A 13,457-nucleotide genomic window follows, 5' to 3' on the forward strand; every position below is an offset into this window, starting at 1 on the left:
ACACCTAGATTACAAATATGATTGTACTTGGGTTTTAGTCGTGTAAGGAAAAGAGAAAAAAAGACACAAAAGAAAAAAAAAACACCTCCCTTCACCGGTGCAACATGCCGACCACCAAATCTCCCTCGTCCACACCCTATTCCCACATCACCCTGATTTCTAGCGGACAAAATGGAACTAAATCCGGTAAAGGGGGATTTATTGACGCAAATAAAAGCCCCCCCACACACTCTCCGCCTCATCACCTCAAAGAAAGAAAGGTGCCTGGGTCCTAATGGGGTCCTAAGAACCAAGAGGGGAAGGCACACCCGGAAGGTTCCGACTGCTAGAGACCGAAGAAACGAATTTAATACCTTTCAAGAGCGTCTTATCCTCATCCCTGCTCTTTTCTTCCAAATCCTTCTTCTGAAAGAAGGAAAACACTCTGGCAAGAGCGCGGAACATGGCGCCGTCGCTTTCTCGGCTCCGTCGGCTTCTCGGCGGTTGCCGTGAAGGACACTGGGAGACTCCAGGAGCGACTTCCTGGTGTTTCTCAGATCCTGAGGGAGGCGTCGGTTACTCGACGCCAAGCAGTAGCCGCGCATGCTCAAAATCCAACCAATGGAAACTTAGGTCACGAGATGGTGGGCGGGATTTCAATAGCTCTTCCTACTGTGAGCCCAACTGACCAATGAGAAATCATTTCCTCTGGCCTAATTCCGTTTGGGCCAGTTCAGTCAGCCCCTAGCTGGTGAACTTACAAACTTGGATTCCCTCTGTTAGGGTGATGGCGGAATTGCCCAAGGCTTGCCTTCGATGCATCCCTCTCTGTTCAGTTATGATTGTGTTCTCATGGTTTGTCTGTGGGTTTACCCTATACACTGTCCCCCGCTGAAAAGCCCCACCTCCTCACTCTGACAACTTTGTGGAATAAAATTTACTATTCAACTACACAAAGCCTTTCTATTCAGTACAAAGTGATTCTGCATCTACCGTTTTAAAATGAGGGGGTGCTCTCAAATGGTGCTCAAATGACCCCAAGGCAACTTGCTCACATTCCTCATCTTGGCTGTGTTAGTCTGAGACTCCAGTACACAAGCTTAGCAATGCCTCGTTGCTTGAGACCAGGGCACTACCTGATGATGCTTGCGGAGTGGAACATACTGTGATGGGGATGGAACCTGAGACCTTACACATTCCAAACCCATGAGGATATTAGTTTCACAAGGGTGAGAGTTTTTATACCTTTGTTTGCTGCTCTATTCCAAGTGTTCATAACAGTATCTAGCTCAGGATTAGAAAGCTAGTACAGACGTTAATTAAGATAACTCTGCTCATAAGAGACTTTCAGAATGCTAGTGTTACTAAGCACATAAAATATACCTGGGCTCCCTGTAGCACCAGTACAAGGACCCAAAGAAAGCCCCCAAACCCCAGAACCCTCTAACAGTGGTCCTCAAACTATGGCCCGCGGGCCACAAATTGTATTTGTATCTGTTTTGTTTCTTCATTGCAAAGTAAGATATATGCAGTGTACATAAGAATTCGTTCATAAGTTTTGTTTTTCCTATAGTCAGACCGTCCAATGGTCTGAGGGACAGTGAACTGGCCCCCTGTTTAAAAAGTTTGAGGACCCCTGCTAGAACGTTTGCCTGTTTTAAAATGACTTTATTTAAGCACCATGGTTTACAAGGTTGCTCATAATACAGGTGCTTTTTTTTATTTACAAAGGTGCTCAAGATTGACTTTCAGTGCACAGTTGTTCACAAATGCCCCACCCTCCCCCACCTGCCCTCTCTCCCCCATGCCTGCCTCTAGAGCAGAAGTTTTTCTTATCTTTCTATCTCCCTTTTAGACATATGTTTTGCAATATTGTTACTGAAGGGGTACCATGCATATCACTTTATGAGTATTCACTTTATCATTATTTTCAGTTCTTGTCCAGACTGATCAGATCAACTATCATTGTCATACTGCTCCCTTCTTTGCCTTAACTTACTCCTAAGGACATTCTTCAAAAATCTAGAAATTGAGCTCCCATATGACCCAGCAATACCCCTCCTAGGAATACAACCTAGGAGTCCCAAAGCACAATGCAGAAAAGCCCTCTGCATTTTTATATTCATCTCAGTACTATTCACAATACCCAGAATATGGAAACAGTCCACTAGGACTTACTGTAAGAGCATTAGAGGAGAATAAATCCAGAAATTGAAAATAAGGACCAAAAATGTATCAAATAAACCCTTTAGCCTTCCATCTTAAGAAAACAGAAAAAAAGTTACCTACACCACAAGCAAGTGGAAGGAAAGATCTTTTCAATAATAAGAACAGAATACATCCACAAAAGCAGTCGCAGTGTTTGGACATGGCCAGCTCCATAGACTCACTCTTTTCTCAAAATAGACTCAAACCTAGATGTGAAATATCATGGGTACACTGGCTCATGCAGCAGAAAGCTGGTTATCTTGGGATGGCCAAGATCCCACCCTAAGAAGGCCACACCTACTGCCTCCATCACCTGCAATCATGTTTTTTTTTGATGGTCTTCTCTAATCACTGGCCCTGTACAATTCTCTTCGGGGACACCAATTTGACCAAACTTTAGGTGCACCGGTTTTGGGGCTGATATTATCAGGCCTCTTGGGAGAGAGTGTGGATACCCTTCCCCCATATTTCCATCTTCCAGGAGGCCAGCAGTTGAGTACACACCACTAAAAGTAGTAATGTCAGTAATGCTTTGAATATAGGGACAACTTTATTTATTCCCCATAATAATCCACCAATATAACAGAATGAACAGCTAAAAACTAGAGCTTACAAAATCTTCTGTGATTGTGTTAATGAATTCAATGGAGATATATAATAATTTTCACAAATGTGTTTGCTACTGTTTTTCTTCATTTCTGTTTTTCTTTTTCATTTTCCTGTTTTTCTTCATTTCTGTTTTTTTTTTATTTGATTTTCCTTGTTTCTATTTTCTTCAATATCTTTGCTTTAACTGATCTGGAAACAAATATATTAGTCAAATGGTCAACTATATGATGCATTTTATATAAATAAAGTTACAAAAAAAAAAAGAAACACATTTCAGGAGCCAAAATAATGTCAGAATAGAGCTGGCCTTACTGGGTATAGTATCTCCCTCAAAATATCTCTAGTGCCAGCATATGAGTAGAATTCAGAGAGTCGGCATGAGACTACAACTTCAGAAAGCTAAAGTGTATCTAGCCTCAGAGAGTCAAAATGAATGTGTAAACATGCGAATGCAAACTCAGAAAGCATGCACTGAAGTGCAGCTTCAGAGAGTCAGCAAATGGGTGCAACCTCAGAAGACAACATATGTGCGAAACATCAGAGAGCCATAATATGTGTACAACATTAGAGCACCAGCATGCATGTGTAGCAACAGAAAATCAACATGCATGTACAACATCAGAGAGCAAGCAAGTGTGAGTAATGTAGGTGAGTGCCATATGAATATGCAACTTCAAGAAACAAGATGTATGTGCAATCTCAGAAAGCAGGCACATAGGTTTAACCTAAGAGAGCCAACATATGTGTGAAATATTAGAGAGGCAGCATGGATGTGTAGCATGGGAGACCCAGAAAGATTGTGCGATTTCAGAGAATCATCTTATGTGTGCAACCTAAGAGAGCAACATATTGTACAGCCTTAGTGAGCATGGGCAAAACCAGAGAGCCAACATGCACACAAAAAGTCAGAAAGTGAGCATGGAAGTGCGTCTTCAGAGAATGAGAACGCATGTGGAAGTTAAGGGAGCCAGCATGCATGTGAGCCTCAAAGAGCCAGAATGCACATATAAACTCAGAGAGCCAGAATGTATGTGTGTCCTCTGAGAGCCAGAAACAATATGCAACCTCAGAGAGCCAGCATATGCATGAAGCCTGAGACCCAGCATATGTAGGCAACCACAGACAGATAGCATATATGTTCATCCCTAGAGAGTCAAAATGAGTAAGTAATCTCAGAGAGCCAGAATGAATGTGCAATCTCAGAGAACCAACATGTGTATAGTTAGAGAACCAGCATATGTGTGCAACCTTAGAGAACCAGCATATGCATGCAACCTGAGAAAGTCAGCATGCATGTGCAACCTCAGTAGTCAGCAGATATGTGCAACCTCAGAGGGAAAGCATGCATATAAAAAATCAAGGAGCCAGCATTCATGTGAGCCTCAGAGATCCAGCATGTCTCCAGTCTTAGAGAGTGAGAAATAATATGTGACCTCTTAGAGAACCAACATATGTGTGTAGCCTCAGAGTGTGTGTGTATTCACAGAATGCAAGAAAAAAATATGCAGCCTCAGAGAACCAACATATGCATTTAGATGCAGAGAGCCAGGATATACATGCAAACTCAGAGAGCCAGCATGCAGGTGTAATCTCAAAAAACCTCACTGAGTGTGTAATCTCAAGGAATCAATATGTGTATGAAGTCTCAGAGAGCCAGTATCCCTGAGTAGTCTCGCAGAACCAGAATGAATCTGCAACCTCAGAGAGCCAGCCTACATGTGCAAACTCAGAGAGACAGGGTGCATATGTAGCCTCAGAGAGCAGAAATAATGAGCAACCTCAGAGAGCCAGCATATGTCTGAAACTTAAGAGAGCTATTTTATGTGTGCTAACTCAGGGAATAAATATACGTGTGCAACTTCAATTAGCCAATATATGAGCACTAATTCAGAAAACCAGAAACAATATGTAACCTAGAGAGCCCAGCATATGTCTGCAACCTCAGTGAGTCAGAATTGTGCAACCTTAGAGAGTCAGAGTGCTGTGCAAACACAGAGGACCAGCATGAATATAAAATGTCAAAGAGCCAGCATGCAAGTGCAACTTCAGAGACTAAGCATGCATGTGGAGAGCATGCATGAACGAGGCTCAAGGTGCCATCATGCATGTGCAACATCAAAGAGGCAGATATATATATATATATATATATATATATATATATATATATATATATATATATATATATATATATATATATATATAAAGTCTGAGGCCGGCTCCCGAGAGGGTGAGGCAGAGGAACTCCAACCACTCTGTCTAAATACAGAAGCCTGAGGTCTTTGAGGACAGTCCCCTCTGCATGTTTTATCTGTGTCTCTATGCCCAGATTCTCTAGCTTTTGAAATGCTCTGGACACGCAAGAGGTCCTCCTTTGAAATAAGCCTAGGTAACTATTTCCCACGCCAGATTGATCCAAAGAGACCAGAACAGCGTCGGAGCAGTGGCGCAGTGGTAGGGCATTTTCCTGGCACGCAGCGGACCTAGGATGGATGATCCCCCCCACCCCACCCCACCCCGTGTCCAATATGTTTCCCCAAGCGAGAAGCGATTTTTGAACACAGAGCCAGGAGTAACCCTTGAGCCTCACTGGGTGTGGCCCCCCAAAACCAAAACCAAACTAACCAAAAAAAAAGAGACCAGGTTGATGGGCCCAACTTGAAAGCTTTTGCGTTCTGGGGGAGGGAATCTCAGGACTGAGGCAGGCGTTTCCCACATTTTGTCTCCTCATAACCCACACTTGGAAATAAGGTCTTGAACTGTCCCAAGCGATGGATTGTGATAAAAGGCCATTGGGGATATTAGGAGAACAGTGCCGCTCTGCACCTAAGCTCCCTCCCTATGTGGTGCCAAAATGATCTTATGTATTTGCTGTCTGGGATGGCTGTTCCTGGCACCCACCTTCTCCAGGATGGCAACTGCATTAGCTCTGCGTGAATGACGTATCATGTGCCTTTTAATTTTGTTGCGTCCCCAGAGCCCGCCAGGAGCGATTTTTGAGTGCAGAGCCAGGAGCAACCCCTGAGCACCCGTGTGTGGCCCGAAACCAAACCAAAGCAAATGAAATACTCCCTTCTCTCCGTCTTAAGGAATGGTAGGTTCCAAGATTTTAGGTCATTTATTCGTCTCTGGAAACCCCTCCATTTTTATTTTTATTTTTTTGGTGTTTAGGTCACACCCGGCAGTGCTCAGGGGTTACTCCTGGCTCTATGCTCAGAAATCGCTCCTGGCAGGCTCACATTGCTCCTGGCAGGCTCGGGGGACCATCTGGGATACCGGGACTCAAACCACCTTCCTTCAGCATGCGAGGCAAACGCCCCACCCCTCCATTTTAAGGTTTCATTGGGAGATAGGTTTTCCCTGGGTTTTCCTATAGTCTCTCCAAGGTTGGAAACTGGTCTCAACAGCAAAGGTGGTACAGAAAAGTGAGGGGAGGCCGGCCCAGGTTAAAGACACCTCCAGGAAGCCATTATCAGGTGCTGAAGTCTGCGTGGGATGGGAGGATCCCAGCCCTCCAATCCCAGGGCTCAGGACTTTTTACAGCCCAGATGCGATCCATCCTTCTGGAGTGGGCTAGGCCTACCTTGCACACAGGGTGTATGTGTGCTTGCAAAAAAGTTTGGGTTCGTCAGGATAGTTTTCAGAGGATAACTCTTCATGTACTTGAGATGGCCAGGTATGGATACTAAGAAACAGGGACCCAAATCCAGAACCTTTCACTCTTTGGCTTTCAGATGTTTCCTTGGTGGGGCCCAGAGTTTTCCTCCACAAAACCCACAGACACTTGCATGTGAATGTCGGTCAAATATCCCCCCTAACTCTCGAGATGTGTTTTGCAAAAAAGCCATTAGAAGCTAGGAAAACTCCACCTCTTGTCGTTCCTAATCTCCGATGAAATAATAGCTCTTACTCTTTTACATGCCGAACAGTCACTGCTGTTTTACCTTAGTTTTCCTAGCGAGCAGCGATCTGTGGGATTAGGAGACCAAGGGAAGGGAAGATGAAAGTGTATCCAAGTCACTCAGGAACTTTTATGCAGGTGAAATAAACTTAGGTCAAAGTGGGCACAAGATTGTTTAATAGGAGACTGACTTTAATAACTCCATGTTTACTGCTAGAAACCCAAGCTTTGTGTAAAATCTTGAATTTCAGGGCAAGGAGGGTGGGAAGGGTACTCTGTTCATTCCTTGGTGGGTGCGAAGTGTACTGTGTTCATTCCTTGGTCCCCATCCCTCAATCTTGATCTGCAGGAGAACCCATTGGGCTTTGGTGACCCCATCCTTGGAAACTGTTTATTTGATGATTGATTTTGCTCTATACATTTATATTGCTGTATCCCTTTAATGTATTGGGCTCTATTTCTATTCTTTGTCTTTTCCTATCATTTTGCCCCAAACATGCTAATCCCTTTCCCATTCTACTCTTGTGCCCTGAGAAAATACAATGAACAAAGACTTATTGGTACTAAAACTGCAAAGATAATCAAGTATGACCAAAAGGCCAAATAGCTGTTTATGGACATTAAGGAACATTTCTAAGGTCAGTAGCATATCTAAGTAAAGAGGCCTGCATTGGACAGTAAAATACATTCTTTTTATGATGCTACATTTCTGGAATGAAGACAAATTGTGGAAAACTGGAAGGTCTTGTCCTGGTCAGTCTGGGCCTGGCCATACATCCTGCCCTCCTTTTTAAATAAAGTGCAGGAACAATAATTTTCAATAGCATAACATCTCTTCACTCAAATGGGAAATGAGGCTGGCTTATCTCTGTATTTTAGTGTTGAAAAATGGGAATTTTTTGATTTCCATGGTATTTTTCCATGTGCTATGTAATTTTCAAATAATTTTCACAGAATCTGAAAAATTTTAAAGGTTTAAATTTACAAAACAAAAGACAATGGATATCTTTCATCTCAGAATTCCTATTTGAATTTGCTGCTTATACATTACCCAGTATCGGGCTTATGATATTTAAACTCAGGTCCTAATGTCCAGTGATACTTTGAATTATTGATGCCACAAGTGTCAAAATGTACTGAACTGGAAAGATTGATGGTTATTTGGGATAATTTTTATGATTGCCTAGAGCAAAGGCCAAGTAACACATGTCATGAATTTCAAAACTTTATTGCTTCCTTAACAACATTTCAACTCAGTATCATTTTAGCACTAACACTGCCTTGAAGAGCAACATCCAAAAGTTAGTTTTAAAGAAAGTCTTCTACAATAAATGCTGACTTTCTATATCTTACTCTTATGATCCATAACTTACACATTTTGGACAGAGGTCAGAATATGAGCAAACTGTACTGTTTACAAAATGACTTTAGGCTTTATCAGTTAATTTTTTTTCATATAAATATTAATAAAATACGTTCTTTATCAGTCTCAAGGGTTGGGTTAAGTCAAATGATTGTCTATTGATTGTTTTCTCCCCTTTATCTAAGGCATATGCTTTGAAATGGTTGATGTCTGCTCTCCCACTCTTCATCCTATGTTCAAGTGTTGCTTGCTGAGATGATCTGCTGGATTTCATCCGCCGGGATTTGTCATCTTTCTCTTCCAGTGTTTTGTGTGTTGTTATTGTTTCTATATCACAGTTTATACGAGTCCTAACATATAGAATAACTAATTCCAGTTGATGATGAACTACAATAAAATTCTAAGTGTATGTCTTATCACTACATGTATATAAAGACCTGGGAAGAGGAGAAAAAAATAACTTTTACTTTTGAACTGAACTACCATTAACATAACCACCAAACACGGTGGCCATGCAGTATTTCATCCTCCCCACCAGATATGAAATAAGCAACATTAAGAAGAAGGTGGATTACCTTACCTCATTCTGAGCATCAGGAGACAGAAGGAACATTATTTGCGAATGCGAGGTAAATATTTGACCTTTCGGATGATCTTAGAAGGCGGTGACTCTGAAGAAGCCTCTGGCCTCACACTGCTTGCACGGACAGGCTTACTGGCATCTGGTTTTCTACCTGAACCTGTCTGACCTTCCTTCTTCACAATACTAAAGAAATAGGGGTGTTCCATAGCCTCTTTGGCAGTAAGGCGTGACTGATGATCATAACATAGCACCTTGTCTAGGAAATCAAAGGCCTCTGGGCTGACAAGGTGTTTATTTCCATCGTTAACAAAGATCTCCCAGTTCTTCCGGGAGTGTCTGCCTACCATGCTTTTCAAATATGGATTTAATTTAATTTTGTATTTGTCAAGATAATGATATAGATCATCTGTACCCAGAACTTTGGCTATCTTCACCAATTGATCATAATTATGAAGACCACGAAAAAATGGTTCTCGGCGGAAGATCATACTCGCCAGCATACAGCCCAGGCTCCATAAATCTAAACTATAATCATACATCTCATAATCTACAAGCAGCTCAGGACTTCTAAAGTATCGCGAAGCCACCAGGACATTATATATTTGTCCAGGATAATAAAATTCTGCCAATCCCCAGTCAATTAACCGTAGATTTCTGCGTTCGTGATCAATCACGACATTATGGGGCTTCACATCCCTGTGCATAATCCCCATGCTATGACTATAATCCAAGGCCTTTAGAATCTCATAAGTGTAGAACCGGATATCATTATCAGTTAATATCGGGTACAAGTGCTGGTAGCTTTTGTTATTTACATGCTCAAACACCAAGGCAGGGACTCCTAAATGAGGGATTATGATCATGTCTACCAAATGTATGATGTTGGGGCCACCTTGCAGATTCTTCAAAATCTTAATTTCACGCTTGACTTTACTCTCTTTTATGGGCTTGAGCATTTTAATGGCAACCTTTTTATCACTTATTTTATTGACGGCTTCATATACGGCACTGTAGTTTCCCTGGCCTATCTTTCGAATGATCTGGTAGTCTTTATAATTCCCCCATCTCTCTACACGGAATGACTTATAATCCCAGTATTCTCGGGGTTTGTTTGGAATAACGTCTGCATAAACTTTGGCCCTGCTTGGCACTAGTGATGACCTATTACTACAGATGCTGAACATGGTTATGTGAATGGTTGGAGATGTGCCAGTCACCCTCTTCAGAGGCTGATGTAGTTTAGATTTTTTTCAGCAGACTTCTTATATCCTATAATTAAAACATCAAAGCAGGAACTTTTCAATACTTGGTTTGGAACATGACAGGATACAATATGTTACCATGTGTGCCTAGTGAATGTGAGGTGGATTTCAATCTCTGACAGTGTTATGTGGCCTTTTCTATCCCCTGTCCTCATACAGAAAAGATGGCTGACACTCAAGATGAGACCAGTTATTTGGCCTCCAGTTATAGGTACTAGTTTGATAGTAACACTTTTATTTATTTTCGTGAAGCAATATAGTGTTTACCAAAACTTTTTCAGAAAGATGTGAGGGGAAATAAAGAGAGAATTAAGTGTTCAAGAGAGAACACAGACTTTACTAAGGTGGAAAGGAGCAAGCAAAGAAACTTAGAGACAAGCACACCAGATAAGTATTCAATGGAGAACACAGGCTTGAAGAGGAAGTCAATGAGCTGTTATTTAGTTTCCAGTGGACACTTCAAATCATTCCCACAGATTGTTGGGAGGGAGGAGTAATTCCTTTTAACCTAATATTCTGCCAAATTATTGGAGCTATGTTGATTGAACTCTCATCCCAATTCTTACTACTCCCACTTATAAATTACTATTCTTTTTGTGTCTCAGATTCCACATCAGTAAGAGTGACATCCCAAGGAAAAGCAAATCTGAGTCAGTCATTTTACTCTTCTGTGAATTAGAATAGGGGTTTAACTGGCTAAACTTATACTTGCAATGAAATGTCCTTTTTATCATCTTCAGACCTGTTTCCTAGTACTTATCTGGTACACTTTGGAGCCTTCTTTGTCATTCCCGCTCACAGTAATCTGTGTCCTCAAAAGTCTTTTTTCTATTTACATTCATGACAGATACACAAGCCACATGTGAGAAACTGTTTCCAGTTTGTCAACTGTTTCTTCCACCACATACTTAGTTCATCTATACTAAATCCTCTTTAATTTATAGGTCACCACTTGCACCATTTATTCATAGATATGTCCTCTTCCAAAATAGACCACTGTTTTAACATTTATGGCAAGAATCATCTTCTCTCTAATAAAATAAAGATTAGTAAGAGCAGGATATAGGTAAGGATTTAAGAATTGATGACAACAAAACCCATGGCCATGTACTACCATGTACTTTAACACTAAAATGCCAAATAAGGGAGATATTCTGGGAAGAGGGAGATTTTTAGGTCAACATATGGAATAAAACTACACTATAAAAGTTGAGTCTTTTGATGGAAGTAAAGTATGGTTAATTGTGTATATCAGAATCATTCATTTTAACACTATTGAAAACACAAGAGATGGTCAGAAGTCATAATCCAAAAGTGGTTCTGCAAGTGTGTCTTGAAGCCACAGTTTCCCTACCAGAGGAAGAAGAACTAGGAGACAAAAAGCATGGAGCAGCCTCACTGCTTATCCTAACTCCATACAAATGTCAGAAGTTAGTGGCATGTTTCTGTATTGGTAGCTGCTAACGCAGCTAAAAAGACACTATCCCTCCTTCAATAAAGCTCCCTAAAGATCTTCAGGACAGTCAGGGAAACATTGATACAGATGTGTAAAAGACATCTTCCAAAGTACAAAAGAAACTATGACAAAGGAGTGCAATTCCCCATGACAAGTTAAGATTGAAATTCTGAGGACTAAATTAGCAACAACCACCTCTATAATCTCTCTGTAAAGGACTTCAGAGTGGAAATGCTTAGTATGCTTAACAAGAAGAAACATAATAGAATGGACCATCAAAAACATGAGAACATGAGAAACTACAAACAGAAATGACAGTACTGAAAAACTTCGTAAGCAAAATGAAAAATTCACCGTAGGGGCCGGATAGTTAGCATGGACGTAGAGCATTTGCCTTTCATGCAGAAGGTGGTTCGAATCTCGGCATCCCATATGGTCCCCCAAGCTTGCCAGGAGTGATTTCTGAGCATAACGTCAGGAGTAACTCCTGAGCACTGCCGGGTGTGACCCCCCCCCCCAAAAAAAAAAACCAACTCACTATAAGGCCTCCTCAGCAGATTAATAGCTACTAAATGCATAATCGTTGAACTGGAAAAAGGTTCAATAAACCTCCAGATAACAGAAAATGGAGAAAAATATTCAGAATACAAGTAGCTGGGAGAAGAGTTTTGGGAGTGAATTCAAAAGGAATAACATACGAATCAGTGGGGTCCTAAAGGGCCAGAAAGGCAACAATGAAGAACAACAAAGATGATATCATTGTTGAAAGAGCTAGAGGACATGCATCCACATCCTGGAAGCCTGAAGACTACCCATGCAATGGGAAAAACTATTCACCCAATATCTCTCTGATGAGGGATTAATATCTAAGATATACAGGCATTGGTAGAAGTAAAATTCATCTAACCCCACCCAAAATGTGGAGAAGAAATGAACAGACATTTCCTCAAAGAAATACATATGACCAAAGGGCACATGAAAAATGATCCACATCATCAGGGTGATACAAATCAAAACAACAATAAGGTATCATTTCACACCACAAAGATTGGCACCCACCACAAAGAACAAGTAGAACAAGAACTGGCATGAATGCTTGAAGAAAGGGACTGTTGTCATTCATGGATGGTTAGAATGTACAGTGGTTCATCCTTTTGTAAAATAACATGAATATTCATCAAAAAAACTAGAAATTGAGCTTCCAGATTGTCCAACCATACCACCCTTAGGGATATACCTTAGGAACACAAAAACAAAATTTGAAAAATCCCTCTAAATTTCTATTTAACTGCAGCACTACTCACAATCTGGAGACAACCCAAACCCCAAGAAAATACGAGAGGACAAAGAAACTGGTACATTTACACAATGGAATACTACACTGCTGTTAAAAATAAAGACATGAAATTGGATTATATATGGATAGATATGGAGAGTATTATTAGGCTGAGAGGCTGACAAAAATGAGTCTGAAGGAGAAGGATAGGCAAAAATAATCTCACTCTTTTGTGGTATATAAAAAGTGTGGTAATAATATCCAAAGACAATAAATATGAGAACCTGGAGGAGTAGTGCATGATAGGAAGCTTGTCACAAATATTGAAGTAGTTCATTTAGGGAAGAGAAAGGACCACTATGACAGTAATGATTGGAAATAATCACTCTGGACAAGAACTGGAGTTCTTGTTATCTCCGAGAGGAGATAAAGTGATATGCATGGTACCCTTAATTAATAATAGTGCAAAAGCACTGTGTCTAGAAGGAAAAAAGGAAGAGAAAGAAAGAGAAGTAAAATGTCTTCCCCAGAGTTGCAGTGGAGAGGCTGGGGAGACTGGAAACATTAGTGACAGTAAATGTTTCTGGCAAATGTTGTTTACATTGTATGTCTGAAACTCAATCACAAGCAGCTTTGTAACCATGGTGTTTAAAAAAAAAGTAAAAAAAATAAAATAGATCAGAAGTGATTTATATGAAGGATCATTTGATATGGAAAAATTACCCCCATAGAATAAATATGGGCTTCTCCAATGAGCCTTCTCTAATAAATTTTTGTGTTGATGCTCAAAAAATAAAATAAAATCACAAAATTGAAATAAAAA

At 40.7% G+C, this 13,457-nt stretch overlaps 1 protein-coding gene across 1 annotated transcript; it reads right to left on the reverse strand.

Annotated features, from left to right (window-relative positions):
- Positions 1 to 8,669: 8,669 nt before the first annotated feature.
- LOC125998963 (casein kinase II subunit alpha-like) lies at positions 8,670 to 9,824 on the reverse strand. The gene has a single exon (XM_049766978.1). It carries the CDS (start codon positions 9,822 to 9,824, stop codon positions 8,670 to 8,672), a length of 1,155 nt encoding a protein of 384 aa, XP_049622935.1.
- Positions 9,825 to 13,457: the final 3,633 nt, after the last annotated feature.

Source organism: Suncus etruscus, chromosome X, assembly GCF_024139225.1.
Source record: "Suncus etruscus isolate mSunEtr1 chromosome X, mSunEtr1.pri.cur, whole genome shotgun sequence".
Taxonomy (NCBI): domain Eukaryota; kingdom Metazoa; phylum Chordata; class Mammalia; order Eulipotyphla; family Soricidae; genus Suncus; species Suncus etruscus.